The following is a 25,323-nucleotide window of genomic DNA, read 5'->3' on the forward strand; positions in this document are numbered from 1 at the left end:
ACATTTCAGTTAAGGTTTTGAGTTGAATCCTAAAGAACTAAAGTTATATACTTAAACCCAGGACAGATTAGGGGGAGCTGTGAAAAATTACCATTCTGAACAATCAGACTACTTTTTTAGATATGCCTCTATCAGTCTTTTTAGGTGTCTAGCATTACATTTCTCCCCAACCTATTACAAGTCCTGGTCTGCACTGTGCATTTTTTCAAATTTTAGCTTTTTTTTTTTGTTATAGTCAATAACTTAAATCTAGAAAAACCATTTCTTCACTTCTTCATTTTTTAGTTTAGACATTCGGATCTTTCAGGTCTTTGAAAATGTATAAAGAAATGTCCAGTATGGAAAATTAAAGACAGATACTAAGTTTCACAGAAATACATGGCTTTAACTAGTTAAAATTGTATTAAATGTTTCAAAACTTTAAGTACAGCAATTAGTTTTTGGTAACTGATGAGAATGGTTCCAGTATTAATCTTACGAAGAAAACAGCAATCAAAAAAGCACTGAGATTTTTTTTTTTACTTAAAATTTAAAAACTAATATGAATGATCTCTTCAGTGCTAAACTAGATAAATGCATCATCTTAATAGAAGCTGAAAATTGATTAAGTATTCAGTTACTAACCTTCTTCACAACCCAGTTTAAAGCCTTTTCAAAATAGTCCCCAATCCAATTTTCAAGGTGGTATCTGCATTCTTCCGGCTGACTTCTTAGCCAAGACTTTATCAGAGAATTAAGATCTGTATCTTCATCACTAAGTCAAAGCAAAACAAAACAAGATTCAACAAATACAAGGCATCCACATCTTCACATAGAATAGTTCAAAGGGAACAAAAAAATTCAGGGAACGAGTTTAACAAGAATTTCTAACCCATATTTGGGCTCTCTAAGGGTCACACACAAACAAAAAATCTACCATGTCTCTTTCAAAAAGTCTGCTCATTTATAAGGTTATAAAAGGACAGTGTAGAAGGGACATGCAACCTAAAGCAAACTCCCCCAGTTATTTGCTTCATAAGTGTAAGCAAGTAATTAAATCGCTCCATCCACTTCAGGCTGTCTTTCAAGAAAAGAAAAGTAGGCATATTTGCTTACTTTAAAAGTATGTAATAATCCTGTGACTTACCTCAGAAAGATCATTCCCATTCGAGATATTGTAGCAGGAGAGGCACAGCTAAGGTCATGAGTTTCAAATATAAAGTTGACATTTGAGCCAAACTGAATTCTTTCTCCACTGGGCATAGTCAACAATCTGTTGTCATCCAAAACAGAATTCAAAGATTCAATCCATTCAGGATCAATATCACCATCACAAATTATCCATGAAGTAATATCTATTTCCAGACACAAAAATAAAATATCAAACCCAAGAAAAACATTTAAAGAATATGACCCCTTGCTATTTTAACACTACTTATCACTCTTCCTTCATTATAACTTAAATATAAACTCTTTAAAAGATATTCCTTACATGTTTTATCTTCTGATGTCTATTTTTGCTTTCTTATCACAAAATTTGGAAAGTAGATATCAGTGTTCTTGACTACAATTGTCACCAAAAGTTTTTCTTACTGTATGCTATGCACAAATAATAACATAATATAAAAATGTAACTGAAAATAAACAATTTCAGTAATTTAAGCATAACGATGTTTACCTCCTTCACAAACATACCTCGGGGTTCTCGAACCACTTGTCGAGCACTATTTGTAAGCACGCCATCAGACCATTCTCTGGTATCCATGTCAATATGGCCTAGCAACTGATGTCGAGGCATAGCTTTGGGATTCATAGTATACTGTTTCACTACTTTGCCAGTTTTACCAAGTGCTGTCTTTAACATCCGCCAAAGTGTTGATTTACCTGCACCACTTGGACCTACAATAACTACACCCATTCTTTGACGTAGTTGTTCATATAATTCCAAAGCCTTCTTGATCTAGATAATAAGAGAGATAATGGCTATGTGAAGTTGTAAAGCTAATTCAGTCATGTTCTTTTTTAAGGTTTTTCTAATTTACTTTGGATGCAGTCACTTTGTTTCTATAATTTTTTTTAAACAATAGGTATTTGCAGAATTAATTAAGATTATGATACTAAAGAATATCAAGAAACTTACTTTGCATGTTAGAAGCACTTAACTAAATTACTGATATAAAAATATCAGCCCTCTTTGGGCATATTTTTACTGATAAATTAATGAACCTTTAGTCACAAAACTTCATCCAGCCCTACTATATATATATAAATGAGACACAGAACTGCTCGATAAAACCAAATGTTCGCATATTTAATTCTTTCACTGTCCAAAACATTCATTGGAGTTTGTACATGGCTTGAACAAAACTGTGTGTCAAATGTTCACATCTTAATTTTCCTTGCTATTTTTCTTTCAATTAACAACTGAACTACCATGCTTCAAACACACACATCTATTTTTTTATATAAATCTAATCAGAATCTAACTATTACTTATTTTCACTTTTTTATAAAAGGTTTCTTTCAAAAGTAAACAGAAATGAGTCAAATGTAATGTTAATCAGTTCTAATTCAGAATAACTCATATGTTTTGTTGCTGTAGTTGATGTTTACCTGGGTGCTCATAATTTCCAAGTTTGCTTCTTCAAAGACTTGTTGTAAAGCTGTAGTTAACTCAGCATACTCCACATCTTTAAAGTCAATGCCAGGAAATACATCTTTAACAAGTGCATCAAATCTTGCACAGTCTGCAAATGTAAGCTTGGACATGGTATTAAGCCGCAGAGCTTGAACCACCATATGACTTTCATTAACTGCAAATAAAAGCAAAGAATACAGATCAGTTCAAGCTGCTTTTTGGTTTTTTTTCCCTGAAATATATCAGCACTTGAGCCCATACTGCTAAGATGTTGAAGGTAGAATCACAGCTCAGGCTACATTCCAGTTCATGTACCACTCTACCTGGAAGTTAGATGAGTGCCTTACTGTAAGTATCACATATGCTCACAGATACTTTCTATACAGATATGAGATGGTTATGATGCTGCTCAGATAGTACACAATAGCCTAATGAATAAAGTGGCACTAAGATAAGCAATGCACAATAGCTTACTTGTTAAAGCACTCATGAAAGAAATTAAGGACCTGGATTCTAGACCTTACTCTGCCAGAGGCAGTTTGAAGTCACATCTCTCAAGTGCACCCTAATTAACTACGAATATTCCAGGAGTGAACACTCTCCACAGCTCCTCTGGAATCAGAAGTACCATGGAAATGTAAGTGTTTTGGGACCAGAACGAAAACAGCCACAAGAAAGCTTTACTCTGCCAGAAAAATAGATACTCATGATGGGAAAGGCACAGGGCTCTGATCTCTGTTGTTTTGCTTTTTTAATCAAATTACTTTGTCATGTAAAACACTTACATTTGCAGAGAGCAGCACTGAGAATCACAGGTGAAAATCATCCTGTGTTTCTGCCCTTCTTCTGTATGCACGATTGCCCCAAACCAGAATGCACTGTAGCCCAAATTCAACACAAGGGACAGAAAGTGTCCATTTCCTAACTTCCCTTTTTCCTGCAGCTTTTTCGCAAATGCTTCAGAAGTTATGGATTAGTATACCCTTCTAGAATTTGGAAAAAGTTCAAGGTTTTTCATCCTGAACAATGTCTTAAATGCAAATGCTTCTACAGGCAAATTTTCTAAATAGCATGATAAACGGTTAGGAGGAAAAATGTTGACATTAAGGAGCTTGATTTAGAAAGGTTGAACTGCTTTACTAAAGGAAGTAATACAAAATTTAAGCAACATTTAAGAACACGGTCAACATTTTGACACGCCAAAGGAGTTTGACTCAACAATACAAGCAAACATAAAGAAACAGGAAACCGCATTTGTTCGAAATATCTTACGCTTCTCAAGCTAAGAGATAAAAAACAAAACAAAACCACAGAAAAATTTCTGGGTCTAAATCATAAGCTAAATCCATCCATCTTGCCTTTCACAGGGTTATTGAAAACTATAATTTCAACCACACGAAACAAATTCCAGCAAATTTCAGCAAATTTCACATATCTAAACATGAAGCTAAAATGTCATAGCAAGGAACAGTGATGGGAATGTGCCCTAAAACACATTGCTGGTAATCCTTCTTTGGCAGATCCAAACTAAAGTCAATTACAAATCCTTTAAAGTTGTCAGACCATTTGTTTTGCCAAGCTTTGTAAACCAAGGCTGTCTCTAAAAACTTTCAGTACCGTCTGGACAGATACATGCTGTTTAAGCAAAGAAGAAGCAGAAGTTGTGTCCTAAAGATGTGAAATGCTCATCCATCCCACACTCTTAATTCCCACTTACTTAAAATCTAAACAACAACAAACAATAATTTAAAAAAAAATCTTAAAAAAAAATAGTGACCCAGTCTAGTCCAATACATTTCTATCATTTCTACCTGTCGTTATATTTGTCTCTGTTTACCAATCTGAATCTAATGCCGTGTGACAATTTTAGCAATCCTCAAATAGAATCAAAATGGTCTGATAATTGATGAATAATGACAGTATCAGAGGATCAACTTTCCTGACCTAAGCCAAGTGAAAACAAGAGTCTTTGAGAATCACTTAAAATCATCCCAGAATAAAGTCCTATATCTATATTCTTATCATATAAAAGCTCGATCTAGAATATGACAACAGTCTTTTGTGATCTCCTAATGAAGGAGTACTTTCACAGATATTATTTATTTTCTAAATTGCCTCCAGATCCAAGCCATGGCTTCTCAAAACTCCAGTGAACAAGAAAGCTGTAGTGAATGATTTATGTACAATATCTTGGCATAGTCAACCTTACTTTCTTGCTTTGCTTCGCTTTTCTTCAGCTGATGAAGAAGACTGCCACAGCCTCTCAAAACAGTCTTCAATGCTCGTAAACCCCAATCATAGTGTTGCTGTGGTGTCAGAAGCTCCCTAAATTTAAAAACAGCAATATTGTAATAAGATTTAGGTGACAGCACCTGAAATTTTTGTTTGGTGAATGAATATGCTTATAATATGGTTTTGGGCAAAAGATAAACTGATGAGTATTTGTAGCACCATCTGTAATGCATTTCAGAGAGATAAGCAATGACACTCCGAAATTTTCAGAGGGAGTATATTCAACAACTAATGTATTTATTATTGTCCCTAACAGCATTAATTAAAACCTCTGAACTTTGTTCTCTCTAATATGCATACTTATAACCAAATAGTCACTTGCATTTCAACAACTTCAAGAGTCTAAATGCTCACATTCATATTTACTGAGCTTAATAGGGGAGCAGTACTTTGCCACCTTGAGATTATAACTGCATTCCAGATATTTTCACACCTGAACCTCCCAATATATTGCAATATTTTTATTTTATAAGCTAAATTAGTATCTACAGAGATGCATGGTATACCATTCAGATTTAAGAGTTATATTGAATGTAAAACTTTAGATTACTCCAAACCTGTGTTTTTACGTCTAGTTTTGTTTCTGACACATAGCTTTCTGAAATATCCAAGTCATAAAATATTACAGAAAATTAACAGAAAGCATGTGTAGACTGTATCCCTACAGTCATGCTTTGGCATAGACTAGATGGAGAATAAACAAGATGGCAGTGAGACAACCACAAGGATCAATGCTAAAATAAAAGCAGGAAGGAAGAGAATTAGAAAGGTAACATGAAAGCAGGAAGGAAGAGAATTAGAAAGGTAACATGACTAAGGTAAAAAAAAAAAAAAACACCTCACCTTGCTAGATTAAAAATAGCCACTAATTTTCTACCGAGTACTTTAGCATCCTTAAAGCCTTCTGAATACAAAATCACTTCTGCAATGAGTTCATTGTCTGGATGAGTCATAGCAACTGGCCTAAAAAGTTGTTTGAGGTTATCAGGTAGTTTTTGTCTTCCTCCATAACCTTTTCCAGCAGGATTCAGAGTGATAAAAATTCCAGAATTATGATCCATTTCAACCTAGCATTAGAAGTACATTGTAACAGTATATTGTCATATGAAACAGCATTGAGAAATGTTGGGTGTACTGTGTTTAGTTACAGTAGTCAGTTTTTTAAGTTTGACCCAGTTGTTTATACACTATTTTTATAAGAAGAAGTAAGTTTTGCTATACCTTTTTGCCAAGCATCTCACATACAGGACTATGTTTCTTCAATGCATGTTGAATTGTCTGAATCTGCATGGATACTGCAGACAATACAGCTTCCTCAAGTCTATTGAATTCATCAAAACAGCCCCAGGCACCACACTTCACTAAGCCCACAAATATGCGCCCCATCGACTTCACATCAATGCCCTTAAAATTAAAAAGAATACTATCAAAATTCAAATAACAAGAAAGTAATGAAAGACTGTCCTCCCATCTATTAAAAAATGTGTCGTTGGAAATATCCACAAATTTCTAATGGAAACTGACAAATTATCAAAAGTATTTCTAGAATATAATATTGCTTTATGAAGTATGGGCATAGATATCCATTTCCCAAATTGTACAGAATCATATTCACCTCATCACAATTAAAGACTAATACTTGTCTTCCAAGAAGTCCACCCAAGGCCTTTACTGATTCTGTCTTTCCAGTTCCAGCAGGACCATAGGGATTTCCTCCAAGGCCCATCTTCATAGCCTGAGTAAGAGTTAGGTAACACTTATCGGTCAAAGGTGTATAAACAAGTTTAGGGGAATTACCCTGAAGAAACAAAACAAATTATATTGATTGGTAGACAGAAATTATTGATGATGTAATTTCCTTCATAAACCATTAATTTGAAAACATAATACAACGGTCAAGATTATTGTCTCATTAAGTATATGAATTTGTTTATAGTTATAAAGTTTTCCTGATTTTATATCAAATGTCATAGCATTGTGCAAATTTTTTTTCTAATAACAGAAAAGGGGTCAACACAGACGAAACTGCACTCTGATATGTAAAAGTAGCAAGCATATTAGAAAATATTTATATGATACTGTAGCTGCTTTCCATACAACTTACATTTACCCCATCAATATCAAGAATTAAAATTATTAACCTATCTTTTAGTATTTCCTATGAAACAGCATGCTAAGGACACAACAAAGTTGAAAAAAACGGCAACAGTTAGGAGGCAACCAGCAATATGTGTGAAATGATAAAAGTGTTTGACACATATATAAAAGCCATCAGGTAAAAATTAAAAATACCACACCTGATATTCGTAAGTATATTGGAGTTCAGCATCTACCATCTGAACATAACATTTTTGGTCTTTCATATAAAATCTCAGCTGCTTCTTCCAAGCCCAGTCTTCAACATTGTGAACCTGAGCTTGATTCAGCTGCTTCACCACATCAATGTTATGAATGATGTCAAGAATCAGAGCTTTAAGCTTGAGCTCAAGGATTCCTGATTCTGCAAATAACCACAAAAAAAAAAAAATCACAACAGTGTAGTAAGGAAGATATACATTACCCATTCTCAAGCTCAGTGTGCTTTCTATTATCAGCAGATTTTATTCAGATCTTATTTCAATTGAATATACAGATATTATTTATTATCTAAAGCAAGCAGCATAAAATGAGATCCTGACAGAGAATGTGAATCATCATGTAACTTCAGTCATTTAGAAGTGATTTTGTGTGCCTCTACACTCAACAGAGAGAGACAGAGGCTTTTCTGGAAAGCAATTTATACCAGGAGTGTTTACAGCTATGTCCACTCTAGTAATCAGTGTGGCACAATCTGTTAATTGATCTGCTGAGGATCTGAAAACCATACTACATGCACTCTGGAGATTTTACTCAGACTAATTAGGATGATGTGGAATGAATGTTCCTTAGCAGATTCGGTGCATTAAGTGTATTCTGAGAACGTACTATTTAATTTAGTTTCATTTGAAAGAAACCCAGTTTGTGTGCTCCTATACCATTCCACGATGGGAATTAAACAAAAGTAAGTGGGGATAATCAGGCAACTCATTTCATAATCACACCTATTATCCAAACTAAAAGGTTACTGTAAATGTTTTATACAATAGATGGAATGAACACTCTTCTATAACTGATGACATTTCTCCAATGGCTATAGAAAGAGCACAGAAAGGGAGCTTAGATAAAGAAACACACCTACAGACTGCTGAAGGTAGGTGATATGAATCCTATTCCTAAATAATATATCAGATGTTAACAGTTCATAAATTCTAAACTAGAATTTAATACAGTAAGCAGCTACACAAATGTGGTGGAAGATTGTCAACTACATGTCAAATTGAGTCTTTTTATATGTATAGGTAAGAGCCATCTCACCTAACTTACACCGTAGAATTTTACATGTGAGGTTGTCATTCAAAGCCCCCCTTCTGGTCAAAAGAGAGGAATAAGCACTCAAAGACATAACTATTCTAATCCATTTGGACTACATAAGATTCAGAACAATCATGTCTTGAGAATAACTAGTTTATTGGTTTTGCTACAGAGGTACTCAAGAATTATTAGTTCAGATGCAGATATATACATCTAGAAAAACAGAATCACCTACACAGTTATACAGAACATATTGGCATGACATAATGTACCTCAACTGCTGATTGGCCAGTTCCAGTAAAACATAACACTAGAGCACAGCTCAGTAGGTGAGGAAAAATCATCAGTAAATATATAAAACAAAAATTATTAAAAGTTATTAAAAAAATCATTGAAGAGGTTTGCAAATATATAAATGCTGCAAGATCATTTTTAATCTAAATACAAATCCATTGCTCACTCTGAAATATTAAATACACAGAAATCTATTGCTCACTCTGAAACATTAAATACACTAATCTTGGCAGTAATAGGTGGCTAACTTTATGTAACTCAACTTTATGAACTCAAATCAAGACAGAGTTATATAATTTCCTGTTTAAATAAACAATGTTAAATACTATACAACTACATAGCCATTAAAAAGAATTATATATTAATGATCATTTTTATACCTGTACTCCCAGTATCTTCTGTACTAGTATCAGTGCTAGTATAATGTTCCAGTTTAGCCATGAGTTCTAATTCTAATTGTTGCAGATTATGGTCTTTGATAGCACTTTCAACATCTTCAGTGAACTGAATTTGTTCTGCCAAGGAAAGAATCTTTGGAAGAGGAAGTTCAAATTACGTTTTATAAATACAGAAGACATTTTAAAAGTTTTTTCAATTCATTTATAATTGCTTATTATGTCTGATATTTAAAGTATTTTACTGTGTCATTTTTAAACAAAGCCACACATTTGCTATGCTCATAAGAACAAATGTAGCCATCTTAAAACCTGAAAACATTTAGGGAAAACTTGCAATGTAATCTAATACAGCAAGTCCCTTAGCTGTTCTACAGCATGTGGTAGCAAAATTTTTAAAGTATCTTTTCCCTTTTAAAGTACCCTTTTAAAGTACCATTTTCTAAATGATGTGTCAGATGAGAACTACCCCATTGTAGGCATGCTGAGCCCATACTCAACAGGCTCAGGAGCACCTCTAACTTTTTGTGTCACTGATCTGCTAACACAGTATTTTGCATTCCAGTTTCTAACACTGCATTTATGTTCTAATTACTTTAAGTTCACTGGAAAAGCCCTGTCTGAGCTATGAAGGTTCAGTCAAACTTGGAACTGGAAAGATCTGTAACAAAAAATTCCACCAATTATGCCAATCTGAAGATCTGTGATATTAACTACATTCTGGGAGAGGGAGAGAGTAACCAGCAGGCCTGTGAGGGAGTGACAGACAGGATCACTAAGCAAAGGGCATGGGGTTATGCGACAGGAAGAGATCACGAAAATCAATAAAAAGGGGCTTAAGCAGGGTCACCTCCAGCACTTGCATGTCAGCAAGGAAGTGCCTACAAGGCATCAGTATGGAGAAATCCCCCAACCCCTCTCCAGAAACTCAACATGCTGGGGTGCCTCTCTAAAGTGCCTGTACACTAATGCATGCAGCATGGGGATAAACATAATGAATTAGAGATCTGCATGCAGTTGCAGGGCTATGATCTTGTTGGGATCATGGAGCTGTGGTGGGGTGGCTCCCATGGCTGGAGTGTTGCAATGGAGGGATACAGGCTCATTAGGAAGGATAGGCAGGGAAGATGAGAGGGGGAGTTGTCCTTTATGTGTGAGAGCAGCTGGAGTGCATGGAGCTCTGCCTGGGAATGGATAAGGAGCCAGCTGAAAGCTTACGGGTTAGGATTAAAAAAGGACAGGTCAAGGTGACATTATAGTGCATGTCTGCTACAGGCCACCTGACTAGGAAGAACAAGGCCCTCTACAGACAGATAGGAGCAGCATCACATTCGCAGGCCCTGGTCCTCACAGAGGACTTCCATCACCCCAATTCCTGCTGGAGGAGCAACACAGCAGGACATAAGCAATCCAGGAGGTTCCTGGAGTTCATAGATGACAACTTCCTCTTCCAAGTGATAGAGGAGCCAATAAGGACAGGTGCTTTACCGGACACAGTCCAGTGAAAGGCCACAAAAATGATTAAGGGACTGAAGTGTCTCTCCTGTGAAGAAGGGCTGAGAGAGCTGGGACTGTTCAGCCTGGAGAAGAGAAGGCTTGGAAGGATCTCCTCAATTTCTATAAATACCTGAAAGGAGGGTGCAAAGAAGACAGAGCCAGGCTCTTTTCAGAGGTGCCCTGTTACTGGACAAGAGGCAATGGGCACAAACTGAAACACAGGAGGCGGCTCTGTCTGAACATTAAGAAACACTTTTTGACTGTGAGAGTGACTGAGCACTGGAACAGGTTGCCCAGGAAGGTGATGAAGTCTCCATTCCCGAAGACACTCAAAAGCTGTCTGGACATGGTCCTGGGCGAATAGGCTATAGGCAGCCCTGCTGGAGCAGGGGGGTTGGACCAGATCATCTCTAGAGGTCCCTTCCCACCACAACCATTCTCTGATTCTGTGTGATTCTCTGTGCTACTGGTCAAAATTGCATAAAAGAATTTCATGTTCATGACTATTTCTGCTTATATGGCTAAGCTTTAGAAACTATATTTTAATCAGATTCAAAAAGGGCTTTTTTATGTTACTAAGTTTTAGCAGCCCTGCATTCAACATTCACTACCAACTAAGATCAAGATTTACATCAAATTTAATAAATAGATGGATGTTAGATCAGGTGCCATGTAAAAGACGTATTTCAAACGCTTACAAAAGAATTATAAGAACACATCTTTTTAAGAATTTATCTATGCTATAAATGAATAAAATTGATTTGTTTGGGGTTATTTTCTTCCAAATCCATGTGTATACTACTTTACGAGACTTCAATAAATAACTTATTTGGTAAATCTAAGACTACACAGTGGCATTACTGGATCAACTACTACCTGGGAAGGAAAGAGCGATGGATCAATTGAACCTTGTGATTTTTTTCCAGCATCAACACAGTCAATTAACATTTTTTTCAGGGTCTCCTTCATCTCCAAAGCCAAACTGTTTAGCCACACCTGACAAAGAGATGAAAAAACCTCAAAAGTTACATTACAAAATAATTCGTCAAAGATGCTTGACCTATGCTTGGATGTGATTTTCTTACCTCCACATCATTTGACAGAAGAACTTTATTTCTAAGTGGCACAGTTTCTCCTTCTACAGACTTCATGGCAACTATGTATTTAAATTCTTCATCAAAGCTCACACTATTAATGCCTATTAATCAGAAAACAGCAATGAAGTTATATATTGCTAAAGTCAAACATTAATTCGTCAGTGTCTAGTACCAGAAAGAGAGAAAAAAAAGTCTGCAACCGATTATTTAGCTTTGAAGAACCTAATTTCTAAATAAGTACATTTCACAAATGAAGACCAAAGCATTACCAGCAAAAAGTTTCTTAAGATGAGCCTGGATAACCAGAGGATTCGTGGACTGTCCTAAAATTTCTAATAAGTCATCATCTCCAATGAAATAGAATCTTGGAAATGCTGAGCGCTTTTCCTATATAAAAACAAAATAAATCAGTTTTGTTAATTTAAATTCAAACTTCTCGACTTTCTTTATAGAAAATTATATTAATGTCAGCTGTACCTCCAAAAACTCATTCAAAGATCTCTGACATCTCTGAAGCTGGTCAAGTATGGTAATTAAGGTATTTCTTATTCCTGTCCGGGCATTCAGTGCTGTTATCCTATTGTCACTCTTAATATCTGACATAATGGATCTTGAGAGAAAAAAATGGAATAATTCATAAAACAACCATTACAGTTTTAAACTGAATACGATATACATGTAGTTATGCAAATAAAAATTAAAGCACAGGTAAGTCATATAAATATCTGATATATAACTTCCAGTTTTCAGTATTAATGATGAAACATTTCAGAATTTACATCAATGTCTCTCCAATGTAATTTAATAATAACTATTTCTTGCTAAAATTTCTCTACCCAAAAACAAGAAAATTCAATTATTGACTTTTATTTCCTTCTTAGAATTCATTCTAACTCAAATCAAGACAGATAATGATACATATATTTCTACATTTCCAAAATCTCCTCCCTTTTTATCTCCTTGACTTGTTTGGAACAAATAAACCATCTCTTTCTCCCAAAAGGCCATCTGTGTACTTTCTTAGTGAACAAAGTGCTTGTCTTCAACAAGAAATTATTCTTGAAAAAACAATTACATCACCTCTGCTTCTGTTGACAAGATTGATCTTGTGTTTGCCTGCCTTGTTTGTGATCTTAGACGTTTCATGTGATTCCCATCTTCACATGTACCCCATTAAATGAAACCTACATTACCACCTGTATTCAGATCTATGTCACTGCCACACATCTATCTACTGAATTCCTGTTGCTGACCTTCATCTCCGTACATATTCCAATTGCTCCATATATTTTCACCATGAAGAATGTTCTAGCCTACACATCAAAGATACTACAAAAAATAAGTCATATTCCATAATACTAACCTAAAGTCTTCATCAACTCTGTTAAAACGAGCCTGTTCTTTGGGCAGAGCTCCACGACCAAATATTGGTTCCAAATAGACCCATTTCCTTTGAATTTGGTTTAAATTCTGCAGATACTCATCCAACTCAGCCAGCTTTTTTTCCCAGATGGACACTTTATCTTCAAAACCTTTGTAATATGGAGAGTCCTTGAGGGACTGTAGAAGACAGCGATGATCTCCAACTTGGTTGACTATGTCCTTCCAGTCTTTAATAAGCCTGATAGTCTTGCCTTGGCTATCTTCATAATCTGTTAATGTAAAGACAGCTCCAACTCCCCAGAGTTCAAGTTCACGTAATGCTTCTCTGATTGTGACTTCACCTTGGGCCCGACAATTCAAATCCTTTTTAAAAGCATAAATAGATTTCATTTGAAACTACAGAGCTTGCAATAAGCTTTTGATTCAAAAATATAACATAAATTCTATTTCTATAGTAATAAAAATATAAATATACGTACAGAACAAGATATACTACATAAAATAAGCCATAAAATAAAATATAGTAATTTTATTTGAAACTATTCATACCTTAAGTTCTGTTGCTTTTTCTATAATGGTATCTGTCACTTTTAGCAGATCTCCAAATAACAAACCCTCAAGTGTAGTGCCTCGGGGAAGACTCAGAAGACGAAAGAGGTCCAGCCAATGGTCTGGAGAAAGATGTTCTCCTCTTATGTATTTTAGGAGTGGAATTATCCTCTATAGGAAAAATGCATATGTGAATCCATCTAGTCTTTATGAAAATTGTATCTGTTCGATTAAAGAGTGACATGCTATACAAACAAAACAAAAATTTACATTCTTAAACTGAAGTACATTTTTTTTCAATTCCTGGATTTAAAGTTTAGGCATATAACTCTGAGGAAAACTCATTGCTAAATGTGCGTCTATGTAAACTGTAATGACCCTCCTGTTCACTGTAAGGAACTAAAAGGTTCTCAAAAGTAAGTGAAACGTTCAAAAGAGTATCACAAGATATTTTGTTAAAATGTAACTGATTGTATTATAAGAACTCAAAAATGAGCTACAGAATGAAGTATATACCCAGTAATATGAAAACATTTTTAATACCCCTTTTTGTAATTAGCAACTTACTTTATATTTGTCCACTTCTTTTTGCAATTTTACTGTCATTACAGTATGTTCTTCCATCTTCCTCATTTTGTCATGCCAGTTAAACAAAAACTCTTCAAACAGGTATGTTTTACTCCTGCGTGAAAATCAAATATAAAAAGGTGGTAACAACACAGTACTATAACCACACACGTACGTCCATGAAATATAAAGTAACAAAATCATACCTAAAAGTAATCCAGTCTTCTTTGGCTTTTTCCTGAAAACCTTGATAAAACTCTTCATACAATGCCCAGACTTCTGCACAACTCTTGATATCTTGACATACAACTTTTGACAATGAGAAGTCAGGCTCTTCCAATTTAAAATGATGGCATTCTTCGCTGAATAAAAAGATCATTGTATCATACATTACGCTATTCCATTACACATTTATGGTTTAAGAGATGGTATCATATGGAAATAATTACTTTTTTTTTAAGAAAAGCCATTGGATTCATTGAAGAACACTGCTGCCAACTGCAATTTCTTCTTCTCAAATAAAAATAATAAAGGAATACCAGGGATAACTCTCCTACACAGTGACCTTCTCCCATATTCACAATTATTTTCCATAAACTTTCATTCCTTTCTCATTTATGAGAAAAGTTAATTACTTTGTGCCCCAAAAAATAAAGCTTGGAAAAAAAAAATTTTTAATTGATTGTTTCTTCCTGTTAGATAGAAAGAATATGCTAATTTTATTTACTATAATATTTAAGGGCCAAGCTAAGAATTTAAATAGAAAACTTTGTCCACTCAAGATTTGCAATAATGAGCTTAATAAAAGTAGGCACCCAAAGGAAAAATCCTTTCCTTTTGCACAACAGTCTATCAGATAGGACACTTACTCAAGAAATAGGAGAGGTGAGCTCGTGCCCACTTAAGTTACAAGAGGACTGAAGCAATAACTCCCCCTCTTGGACCAACACCCTTAACCTTCTCTTAGTGTGAACTTCAGAAGTCAGAATCAAGCCTTTAGTGTACAGATTCCCTTACTTGAAAGCCTAAGAGATTCCTTAGATTTTTCATTCAAAAAAACTCAAGAAAAACTCAGCTCGAGAAATTCCTGTTATCTAAAATGAACAAAAAGGACCCTGAAAAACTAATGAGAAACATGTAATATAAATAAAATGAAATTCCTTATATTATTTGTTGTGATAAAATTTAGTTAACATTTTCTGAGATACTATTGCTGCAAAAGATCCATACATTAATGAGTAATGTATACAGGGAAATAAACATACATGAGTTTTTCTTTCACGGTTTCAAGTTCATCAAATTCTTTCTTTTTTTCCTTTATGATCTGAGCACTTGTCTCAAGCACATCCTGACCACCTGTTTCAATGACATCATCACTTGGCTTTAGCTGATCCCAACGAGCTTTAAACTTTTCCAGGTCTTGAAGATACATATTAATACGTGAAATCACATTTCCTTTCATCATTTCAATCTGTAAAGCAAGATTTAAAATTAAATTCCTTCAATGGTTCATAACTACAACTACGATCAAAATCAAAATAACTTCAAAACTTGATAACTACAACTTGATCAAAATCAAAAAACTTCTTGTATCCCCTAAGAAATAGTTCATCTTTATTCTTCTGGTTTTTTTGAAAAAGGGAGCACTTATTTTTTATGATGGCATTTGAGACCTATTTATTTGACCTACGCTACCTATTTAGCCTGCATCTTATACCACATAGAAAAATTGCTATATTTGTATGGCTTATTTATATCTTCAGTAGTACTTCAAATAATTTCAGCAATTTGCCTATGGACTGAAATTACAGGACTGCGCATAGGGTAGCAAAGTTGTGTGGAAAAAAAATAACAAGCATCGGTACTAAAAACATGATAAAGTAATAAAAATGCTATCTTTTAATTGTTATCCCATTTTCCTCAGTTAACCATTGCCATCATTAAGCCATCTCTGTCTCCAGAAAGTTTTTTGAGACAGAATTACAACAATGTAACATTTGTTTCAGCATCAGTTCAACAGAAGTTTCACCTAATTTTTGTTTAAACAGTTCAAGTATTCTTCCTTTAAAGGCTCTCCCTCGATTCAGTAACATTGGTGTTAACACTAAACTGAGAACGTTTATGGATTTAATCTAAGAAAAAAAAATTTCTCCAGACTTATTCAAAATAATTTCAAGATTTTTAGGTAAAATATTAATCTTTCATTGTTACCTGTTCAGTAATCATAAGCTGATGGCTTTCCATCATTAATTCAAATTTATCCCATGTAGCTCTTAGGTTACTGATAGTGTCCAAACCTGCACCAGCTACAGTTCGCAAAAGTTTGTTTTTATCTTCAGCCTCTTGAAACAGGAGAAAAATCTAAATTCAAACAGATAAAAAATGTGTGTACATAAAAATTCAGCAAATCCTGTTTGTCCAAACTATAAGCAAATACATAAGAATCATCGATGGTGTATGCACAGATTATATGTCTAGATATAACTGGTTTTTTAATACTGTTTATAGAATAACATTAAAACATTGGAAAAAATAGTATCTGAGGTATTTAGAGAAATTCTAAATCTTGATCCTACCATGACACACAGAAGTGAATGCTTACTATGAAACAGACAAATGCCTCTATATATTGCAGAGATCCGTTCAACCAGATTCGAGAACAGCAGAAAAGCAACAGAATTCAGTAAATATGTATGTATGTGTGCTGGGTCTGGCTGGGATGGAGTTCATTTTCTTCATAGCAGCTCATATAGTGCTATGTTTTAGATTTGTGACCAAAACAATGCTGACAACACACTAATGTTTCACTTACTGCTGAAAAGTATTTGCGCACCATCATGGCCTTCTGTTTCTCATTCCGCGCCCCTCCCTCCCCTGCCCCCAGTGCACAAATGGTTGGGAGGGGACACAGCCAGGCAGAGATATTCCATGCCATACAATGTCATGCTTGGCAATAAAACGGGGTGGAGTGGCATTTAGCTAGGTTAAACATCTTTGGCGCGGGAACTGGCTGGGCATTGGTCTGTCCACAGAAGGTGGTAAGCAACTGCCCACTTGTTTTGTTTTGATTTATTTATTCATTTATTTCTTCTTCCACTTTTCCCTCACTTATTGAACTATTTCGATCTCAAACCATGAGGTTTCTCACTTTTACTCTTGCTTTCCTCCTCTCCTGTCCCAGCAGGGGTGGGGGAGGCTGTGCGAGTGAGTTAGGAAGCGAGTGAGTGGCTGTATGGTGCTTAGCTGCCTACCGGGGTTAAACCACAACAATGTGGAATAACAAAAAGCAGGAATAAGGACACTTCAAATAAACAGACATTATATTCATATAAAAGAGCACAAAATTTTTTTCACCTGATAATAGAAAAAAAAAATATCCAGGTTTCCCCCACATATTGAGATCCAATCAAATTTAAAAAAAAAAAAAAACCACAAAAAAAACCCAAGAAAACCAAAACTCTTTTAAAGTATAAAAGTCAGAAGAAACTGAAATAAACACACACAGTTTTACACATTTACCAAAATATCTTGTTATGTTTGTTTTCCTTTAAAAAACAAGAGGCGACAACAGGCACTAATGCTAAGGATCAATACTGTTTTGTAAATTATAGAGAATTAATTGTCTTCAACATCCAACAATTCCTCCAGAGAGTTGCTACAAAATGTAAATACTTATACACAACCTAATGCAGTCCTCACCGAGTTAGCAGCCAAACAGTCAAACTGTAACCAAGATAAAGATTAAGCTAAAATTAGATGTCTGAACATGGGCTTGGTTAAGTAGGCATCTAAAACTCCATTATTGTCGAAGATGATCATCGAAACCACGGTCTCGATTCATTTAATGACAGTGTCCAGCATTACTTGAGATCCCCTACTCTATCCCATCTGCCTTACATCCACTTCCCCCAAAGTTATGGGTCTTCCATATGTCCTGTGTCATATCTGCCAGCCTTGTATGGAGCTCTCAGATATGCCAGGACATCCCCAAAACAGTAGACACCTACATACAAGCAATTGCCTTGAGCTCTTAATGGAAGTAAGAACTCAATTCAAGAAGATCAGCCATGAGGTGTCTACTTCAGGGTGAAATGGATTGCTCTAGGCTACAACTGACTATATTCACTAGGGACTTGATTCAGTTTCTCACAAATACATGTCTAGGGCCATTTGAGATGCCTTAGGGCATTTGACTGGCCTCCAGTTGCAATTACAGAACGGTAGAGGTCTCCCAGAACTCCTCCGTCATGTCTGCCAGTCTTGTGTGGATGTTGGACGTGCATCTCAGTAATTCTAGAACTGTACTTGTCAGCAACTGAACCAGACTTCCACCGAGTATATAAACAGCACACAGACTGCAGACACCTGCACATATACACCTAAACTCAGATGCATTGATTTAGAACTGAATCCCATTGTGGATAAATATTGTTCAGCTGGGAAGAGTTAATATGGCTTCTGCAGAATTCCACGATTTTGTAGAACCAGAACTCTTTAAAGGCATCAGCAAGGGTATGGATGAAGGAGATGAAAATGATATATTGCAGTTGGGTTTCCAAAAAGCTTTTAGCACAACCCCTCACCAAAGGCATTTAAGGAAACCTGGTAGCCTTGACATAAGAACAAAGGTGCTTGCAGATATAATTAATTGGGTGAAAGAAAACAGAGACAGGAGTAAATGGCTAGTTCCTGCAATAGAAAAACATCACCTATGGAGTTCTGTAGGTACCTGTGCTGGACCGCTCAAGTTGTTTATAAAAGAGTTGGAAAAGGAGACTAATCTGTGAGATGATAAACTTTACTGATGATACTCAGAATCACAGAATCACAGAATCATATAGGTTGGAAAAGACCTTTAAGATCATCGAGTCCAACCATAAACCTAACACTGCCAAAAACCACCACTACACCATGTCTCTAAGTACCTCATCCAAACGTCCTTTAAATACCTCCAGGGATGGCGACTCAACCACTTCCCTGGGCAGTCTGTTCCAATGCTTGATAACCCTCTCTGTGAAGAAAAATTTCCTAATATCCAGTCTAAACCTCCCCTGGCGCAACTTGAGGCCATTTCCTCTTGTCCTAGCACTTGTTACCTGGGAGAAGAGACCGACCCCCACCTCTCTACAACCTCCTTTCAGGTAGTTGTAGAGAGCGATGAGGTCTCCCCTCAGCCTCCTTTTCTCCAGGCTAAACAGTCCCAGCTCCCTCAGCCGCTCCTCATAAGACTTCTGCTCCAGACCCTTCACCAGCTTCGTTGCCCTTCTCTGGACACGCTCCAGTACCTCAATATCCCTCTTGTAGTGGGGGGCCCAAAACTGAACACAGTGTTCGAGGTGTGGCCTCACCAGTGCCGAGTACAGGGGCACAATCACTTCCCTAGTCCTGCTGGCCACGCTATTTTTGATACAGGCCAGGATGCCATTGGCCTTCTTGGCCGCCTGGGCACACTGCTGGCTCATATTCAGGCGGCTGTCAACCAACACCCCCAGGTCCTTCTCTGCCAGGCAGCTTTCCAGCCACTCTTCCCCAAGCCTGTAGCGTTGCATGGGGTTGCTGTGGCCCAAGTGCAGGACCTTGCACTTGGCCTTGTTAAACCTCATACAATTCACCCCAGCCCATCGATCCAGCCTGTCCAGGTCCCTCTGCAGAGCCTGCCTACCCTCCAGCAGATCAACACTCCCACACAACTTGGTGTCGTCTGCAAACTTACTGAGAGTGCACTCGATCCCTTCGTCCAGATCATTGATAAAGATGTTAAACAGAACTGGCCCCAACACCGAGCCCTGGGGAACACCGCTTGTGACCGGCCGCCAACCGGAGTAAACTCCATTCACCACCACTCTCTGGGCCCGGCCGTCCAGCCAGTTCTTTACCCAGCGAAGAGTACACCCGTCCAAGCCATGAGCAGCCAGTTTCTCCAGGAGAATGCTGTGGGAAACCGTGTCAAAGGCTTTACTGAAGTCTAGATAGACAACATCCACAGACTTCCCCTCATCCACTAGGCGGGTCACCTTATCATAGAAGGAGATCAGGTTGGTCAAGCAGGACCTGCCTTTCCTGAACCCATGCTGGCTGGGCCTGATCCCCTGGTTATTCTCTACATGCCGTGTGATAGCACTCAGGATGATCTGCTCCATCAGCTTCCCCGGCACCGAGGTCAGGCTAACAGGCCTGTAGTTCCCTGGGTCCTCCTTCCGGCCCTTCTTGAAGATGGGTGTCACATTCGCTAATCTCCAGTCAGCAGGGACTTCCCCAGTTAGCCAGGACTGCTGGTAAATGATGGAAAGGGGCTTGGTGAGCACATCTGCCAGCTCCTTCAACACTCTCGGGTGGATCTCATCAGGCCCCATAGACTTGTGAGTGTCTAAGTGGTGCAGCAGGTCACTCACCATTTCCCCCTGGATAATGGGGGCTCCAGTCTGGTCCCCATCCCTATCTTCCAACTCCAGGGGCTGGGTACCCATAGAACATTCGGCCCTGCTAATAAAGACTGAGGCAAAGAAGGCATTAAGTACCTCAGCCTTTTCCTCATCCTTGGTCACTGTGTTTCCTCCCTCATCTACTAGGGGCTGGAGATTCTCCTTAGCTCTCCTTTTGCTGCTAATGTATTTGAAGAAGTGTTTTTTGTTGTCTTTTATAGCAGCAGCCAGACTGAGCTCTAGCTCAGCTTTGGCCCTTCTAGTTTTCTCCCTGCACAGCCTCGCTACACCTTTGTAGTCCTCCTGAGTTGCCCGCCCCTTCTTCCAGAGGTCATAGACTCTCCTCTTTCTCCTCAGTTCGAGCCAGAGCTCTCTGGTCAGCCAGGCCGGTCTTCTTCCCCGCCGGCTCGTCTTTCGGCACCTGGGGACAGCCCGCTCTTGTGCCTTTAGGACTTCCTCCTTAAAGAATGTCCAGCCTTCCTGGACCCCTTTGCCCATAAGAGCTGCCTCCCAGGGGACTCTGTCGACCAGTCTCCTAAACAGGCCAAAGTCCGCCCTCCGGAAGTCTAAGGTGGCAGTTTTGCCGACCCCCCTCGCCGCTTCTCCACGTATCAAAAACTCTATCATTTCATGATCGCTCTGCCCAAGACAGCCTCCAACCATCACATCACTCACCAGTCCTTCTCTGTTCGTGAACAAGAGGTCCAGCGGGGCACCTTCCCTCGTTGGCTCCCTCACCAGCTGCGTCAGGAAGTTATCTGCCACACGCTCCAGGAAGCTCCTGGACTGTTTCCTCTCTGCTGTATTGTATTTCCAGCAGACATCTGGCAGGTTGAAGTCCCCCACAAGAACAAGGGCTAGCGATCGTGAGGCTTCTCCCAGCTGCTTATAGAATAGTTCATCTGTCACCTCATCCTGGTTGGGTGGTCTGTAACAGACTCCCACCACAATATCTGCCTTGTTGGCCTTCCCCCTGATTCTGACCCATAGACACTATATTATTCCAGACATTAAAACAGTCCACCTGCAAAGAACTGCAGAATGAACTCAGAAGTACTGTTTAATATCTTCATCAACAAATCTGGACAGTGGGATCAAGTGCACCCTCAGCAAATTTGCAGATGACACCAAGCTGAGTGGCGTGGTTGACATGCCTGAGGGATGGGATGCCATCCAGAGGGACTTGGACAAGCTGAAGAAGTGGGCCCATGTGAACCTCATGACGTTCAACAAGGCCAAGTGCAAGGTCCTCCACCTGGGTCAGGGCAACCCAGGTATCAATACAGGCTGAGGGATGAAGGAATTGAGAGCAGCCCTGCAGAGAAGGACTTGGGGGTACTGGTGGATGAAAAGCTGGATATGAGCCAGCAATGTGTGCTCACAGCCCAGAAGGCCAACTGTACCCTGGGCTGCATCCAAAGTGTGGCCAGCAGGTCGAGGGAGGTGATTCTGCCCCTCTACTCCACTCTCATGAGACCCAACCTGGAGTACTGCATCCAGTTCTGGGGTCCCCGATACAAGAAACACATGGACCTGTTGGAGCGGGTCCAGACAAAGGCCACAAAAACGATCAGAGGGATGGAACACCTCTCCTATGAGAATAGGCTGAGAGAGTTGGGGTTGTTCAGCCTGGAGAAGAGAAGGGTCTAGGGATACCTTACTGCAGCCTTTCAATACTTAAAAAGGGCTTACAAGAAATATGGGGACAGACTTTTTAATAGGGCCTATTGCGACAGGACAAGGGGCAATGGTTTTAAACTAAAAGATGGTCGATTCAGACTAGATACAAGGAAGAAATGTTTTACAATGAGGGAGGTGAAACACTGGAACAGGTTGCCTGGAGAGGTGGTAGATGCCCCATCCCTGGAAACATTCAAGGTCAGGCTGGATGGGGCTCTGAGCAACCTGATCTAGTTGAAGATGTCCCTGCTCATTGCAGGGGGGTTGGACCTTTAAAGGTCCCTTCCACCCTAAACCATTCTATGATTCTATGATTCTAAGAAATAGTGACTGACGATACCGGTGACAAACAAAAGTCAAGTAGATAGCCATGAAGTGACATATATGTGAAAAAGTAAATTTCACATGTACAAGTTGAGTTCTGAGCTAATGACTGCAGTTCAGGATTGGTATCTCGGGTCATGACAGCCAGTTTTAAAAAAAACCACCAGGTTAATCCAAGCAGTAGGAAACAAATCAAATTTTAGGAGTTACAAAGATAAAAAAGAGAATAAAAGAGATAACACTGTTATTTCATCATACAAATCCACGGTTTGTACGTGTCTTAAAAACTGTTCAAAATTCTGTTGGTCCTGCAGAAAAAGGTTATTGCGAAACTAGGAAACACCAAAGGGCAACAAGAATGATCAAAGTTATGGGTGGGCTTATGTATAAGAAAAGATTAGGTAAACTAAAACTCTTCAATCTAGAAAAGAGATTGCTGATACAGGACACAACAAACACCACCACAATCATGTGTCATGAAGAGGAAGAATAGGGACTGATTACTCCATATCTCTTCCAGTGTAAGACTTAAATGGTATGAAGTTAACAGAGGGCAGGTGAAAAAAAAAAAAAAGGAGGGGTCCTTCATTTAATGGGCAATTGACCTACACTTTACCAGAAGATATTTTGGATGTGAAAGGTGTATTTGTTTTCAAGAGGAGACGAGGTAAGGTTGTGGAAGAGAAATCCACCAAGTGTTACTATATACTCAGAAACCACAAAAAACTCAAAAAGGTTCTGGTTGGAGGCTAGAAGTGTGGGAAAGCATGAAATATGCTACCTGGATTTTATATTTTTCCCTAGGCAGCCCCTTTATTCTACTGCTGGAGACAAAATACTGTGCTATATGGACCACCACATGGTCTAAACTAGTTGTATTAAATAGAAGTTTCCATACTAGAAAGCAATTACATTTTTTGATAGTTGTTGTTCTGGATATGATAAAATAGTATCTTACCCCTTCTTTTCGTTCATGTAGGTTTAAATATTTTAAATTGTCTTCTGCTATTTCGTCTACAGTCTGGGGCCTAACCATTAATGTTTCCATGGCATCAGTGAGAAAAGAAGAAACATCGTATAGGTGAGCTATATAAAGAAAAGTGGAAAACAAAGTTATCATGGAGAAAATACCTGTAGTAACAAATATGCAAGTCAGACAAATGTACTGTGATACAACATTGTCATAAGATATGATAATGTACAGAAACTATTTGCTTAAAAAACTGGAGACCCCAATCTTATATGCTGCTTCAATAAAAACTGCATGTTTGTGTTTACACAGTTTTTTAAATGTAATCCACTGCATTCAGCGTATGATTTAGACCATAAGTATGAGAGTCCTTTCTGAGAATTAAACATAAATACCTAAGGCATTTATTTATACACTTTCAAAATCTGTACAGGTCTTTTTTGGGTAAATTGAGAAAAACAGATGTTAAAATTGTTTTGGGGGTTTGGGTTTTTTTGTTTGTTTGTTTTAAAGAAACTAACTAACTAAAGCGACCTTGATTTAAATATTGAAAAGATTCACAAACAAAAGCCTGATTAAGCTATAATGTATCTTCCTACCAAGGTAGATCTTTTTGGTACTAAGAAAGGAGCTGTACAATTCCAGGAAATAATACCTCTTCCAGGAAACAATTCATCTTTCAGGTTATGGAAATTATTCACTTTCTGCACAATCTCTGTTCTGTGTTTCCTGGGCTGATTGTTATATTTAAAGCACAAAGCAATGGTATTTCTCACCATCTACACCTTATTCTATTTTTTCTACCTGTGTCAGATATAGATAGACCACACAAAAATAGGGAAATATTTTGCACTCTTTAACACTCTGCATTTTGACAATCTAAGTGACAAGTAACTCTATGGAATAATTCTAGATTATTTAAGACTCCTGATGAAGTATTTCAATTTGTGAAAGAAAAATCTAATAATATGTTTTAGTTACAACATTTCATGATGTCTCCTTCAATTACCCTCAAACGTCTAAGAAATTTTCCTCCCTCAAATGTCGAAGAAGTTTTCCTCCAGACAAAAGAAAAAAGCAAAATCATGTTCATATGTATTCTTTTACATCTGGAACAGATGTGGCCAAGACAAGTGAATACAAAAGATGCACATGGACATCAAGGGGTCTTAGGTTAGGCCTGTAGTGAAAAATTAGTAACAGATTACTTTCTCTGCATTGTGATTTCTGCAGCTCACTGTGCCCAAGAGTAAAATATTTCTTAAATAAAACTAGTATTTACATTAACACAAATGTCCACACGTACAACAGAAACAAAAAAAATATTATTCATTAAAGTTATTTACCTTGAATAGATTTTCTCAAAGAAATTACAAGAACATCATACAACTTCTGGATGAAATCATCAATTACAGTTTTCACAGGGTTGCAACTAACAGTTAAACAATCTATCCTGATGGTGCTTCAAGACAAAAGATTAAAAAATAGCAAATATTCAGTAGTATACTTATGTGTCAATATCTCTAAGATCTATGCACATCTATAGTTTACCCTGATTTTGTAGCCTAATAAGAAAAAATTTCCCTCATTATTCTACAAAATCAAAGTCATAGCTTCTTGGGAAAATTACTCATATTATTGAAATATTTATACTCATTAGGCATATATATGCACACTAAGATCTAATGCTCTGCTCCTCCAAATAGTTACAAAATTACTTGATTTTATATAACCAATGTCACTAAATTCAAAAGGACTATTTCTATACTCTAAAAGAAAAATGTTTTAATTATTTGTACAGTCATGTCGTTAAATCTCTAATTTCCATGAGAATGTACTAACCCAG

At 37.5% G+C, this 25,323-nt stretch overlaps 1 protein-coding gene across 4 annotated transcripts in view; it reads right to left on the bottom strand.

The window, feature by feature from the left end:
• DYNC2H1 (dynein cytoplasmic 2 heavy chain 1) overlaps positions 1-25,323 on the bottom strand; it is a 186,797-nt gene that overhangs the window by 142,290 nt on the left and 19,184 nt on the right. For all 4 annotated transcript variants that reach the window (XM_075491022.1, XM_075491021.1, XM_075491020.1 and 1 more), the window contains 22 exons: positions 24,824-24,939; positions 23,466-23,593; positions 16,293-16,442; positions 15,347-15,552; positions 14,288-14,443; positions 14,082-14,196; positions 13,515-13,685; positions 12,946-13,328; positions 12,060-12,192; positions 11,852-11,969; positions 11,571-11,683; positions 11,362-11,481; positions 8,974-9,124; positions 7,207-7,409; positions 6,525-6,707; positions 6,131-6,313; positions 5,753-5,976; positions 4,827-4,942; positions 2,593-2,792; positions 1,675-1,939; positions 1,127-1,334; positions 625-754 (listed from right to left, as the gene is read on the bottom strand). In XM_075491022.1, the coding sequence (XP_075347137.1) occupies positions 625-754; positions 1,127-1,334; positions 1,675-1,939; positions 2,593-2,792; positions 4,827-4,942; positions 5,753-5,976; positions 6,131-6,313; positions 6,525-6,707; positions 7,207-7,409; positions 8,974-9,124; positions 11,362-11,481; positions 11,571-11,683; positions 11,852-11,969; positions 12,060-12,192; positions 12,946-13,328; positions 13,515-13,685; positions 14,082-14,196; positions 14,288-14,443; positions 15,347-15,552; positions 16,293-16,442; positions 23,466-23,593; positions 24,824-24,939 (3,772 nt within the window). The remainder of the gene's footprint in view (positions 1-624; positions 755-1,126; positions 1,335-1,674; positions 1,940-2,592; positions 2,793-4,826; positions 4,943-5,752; positions 5,977-6,130; positions 6,314-6,524; positions 6,708-7,206; positions 7,410-8,973; positions 9,125-11,361; positions 11,482-11,570; positions 11,684-11,851; positions 11,970-12,059; positions 12,193-12,945; positions 13,329-13,514; positions 13,686-14,081; positions 14,197-14,287; positions 14,444-15,346; positions 15,553-16,292; positions 16,443-23,465; positions 23,594-24,823; positions 24,940-25,323) is intronic.

Source organism: Mycteria americana, chromosome 1, assembly GCF_035582795.1.
Source record: "Mycteria americana isolate JAX WOST 10 ecotype Jacksonville Zoo and Gardens chromosome 1, USCA_MyAme_1.0, whole genome shotgun sequence".
Taxonomy (NCBI): Eukaryota; Metazoa; Chordata; class Aves; order Ciconiiformes; family Ciconiidae; genus Mycteria; species Mycteria americana.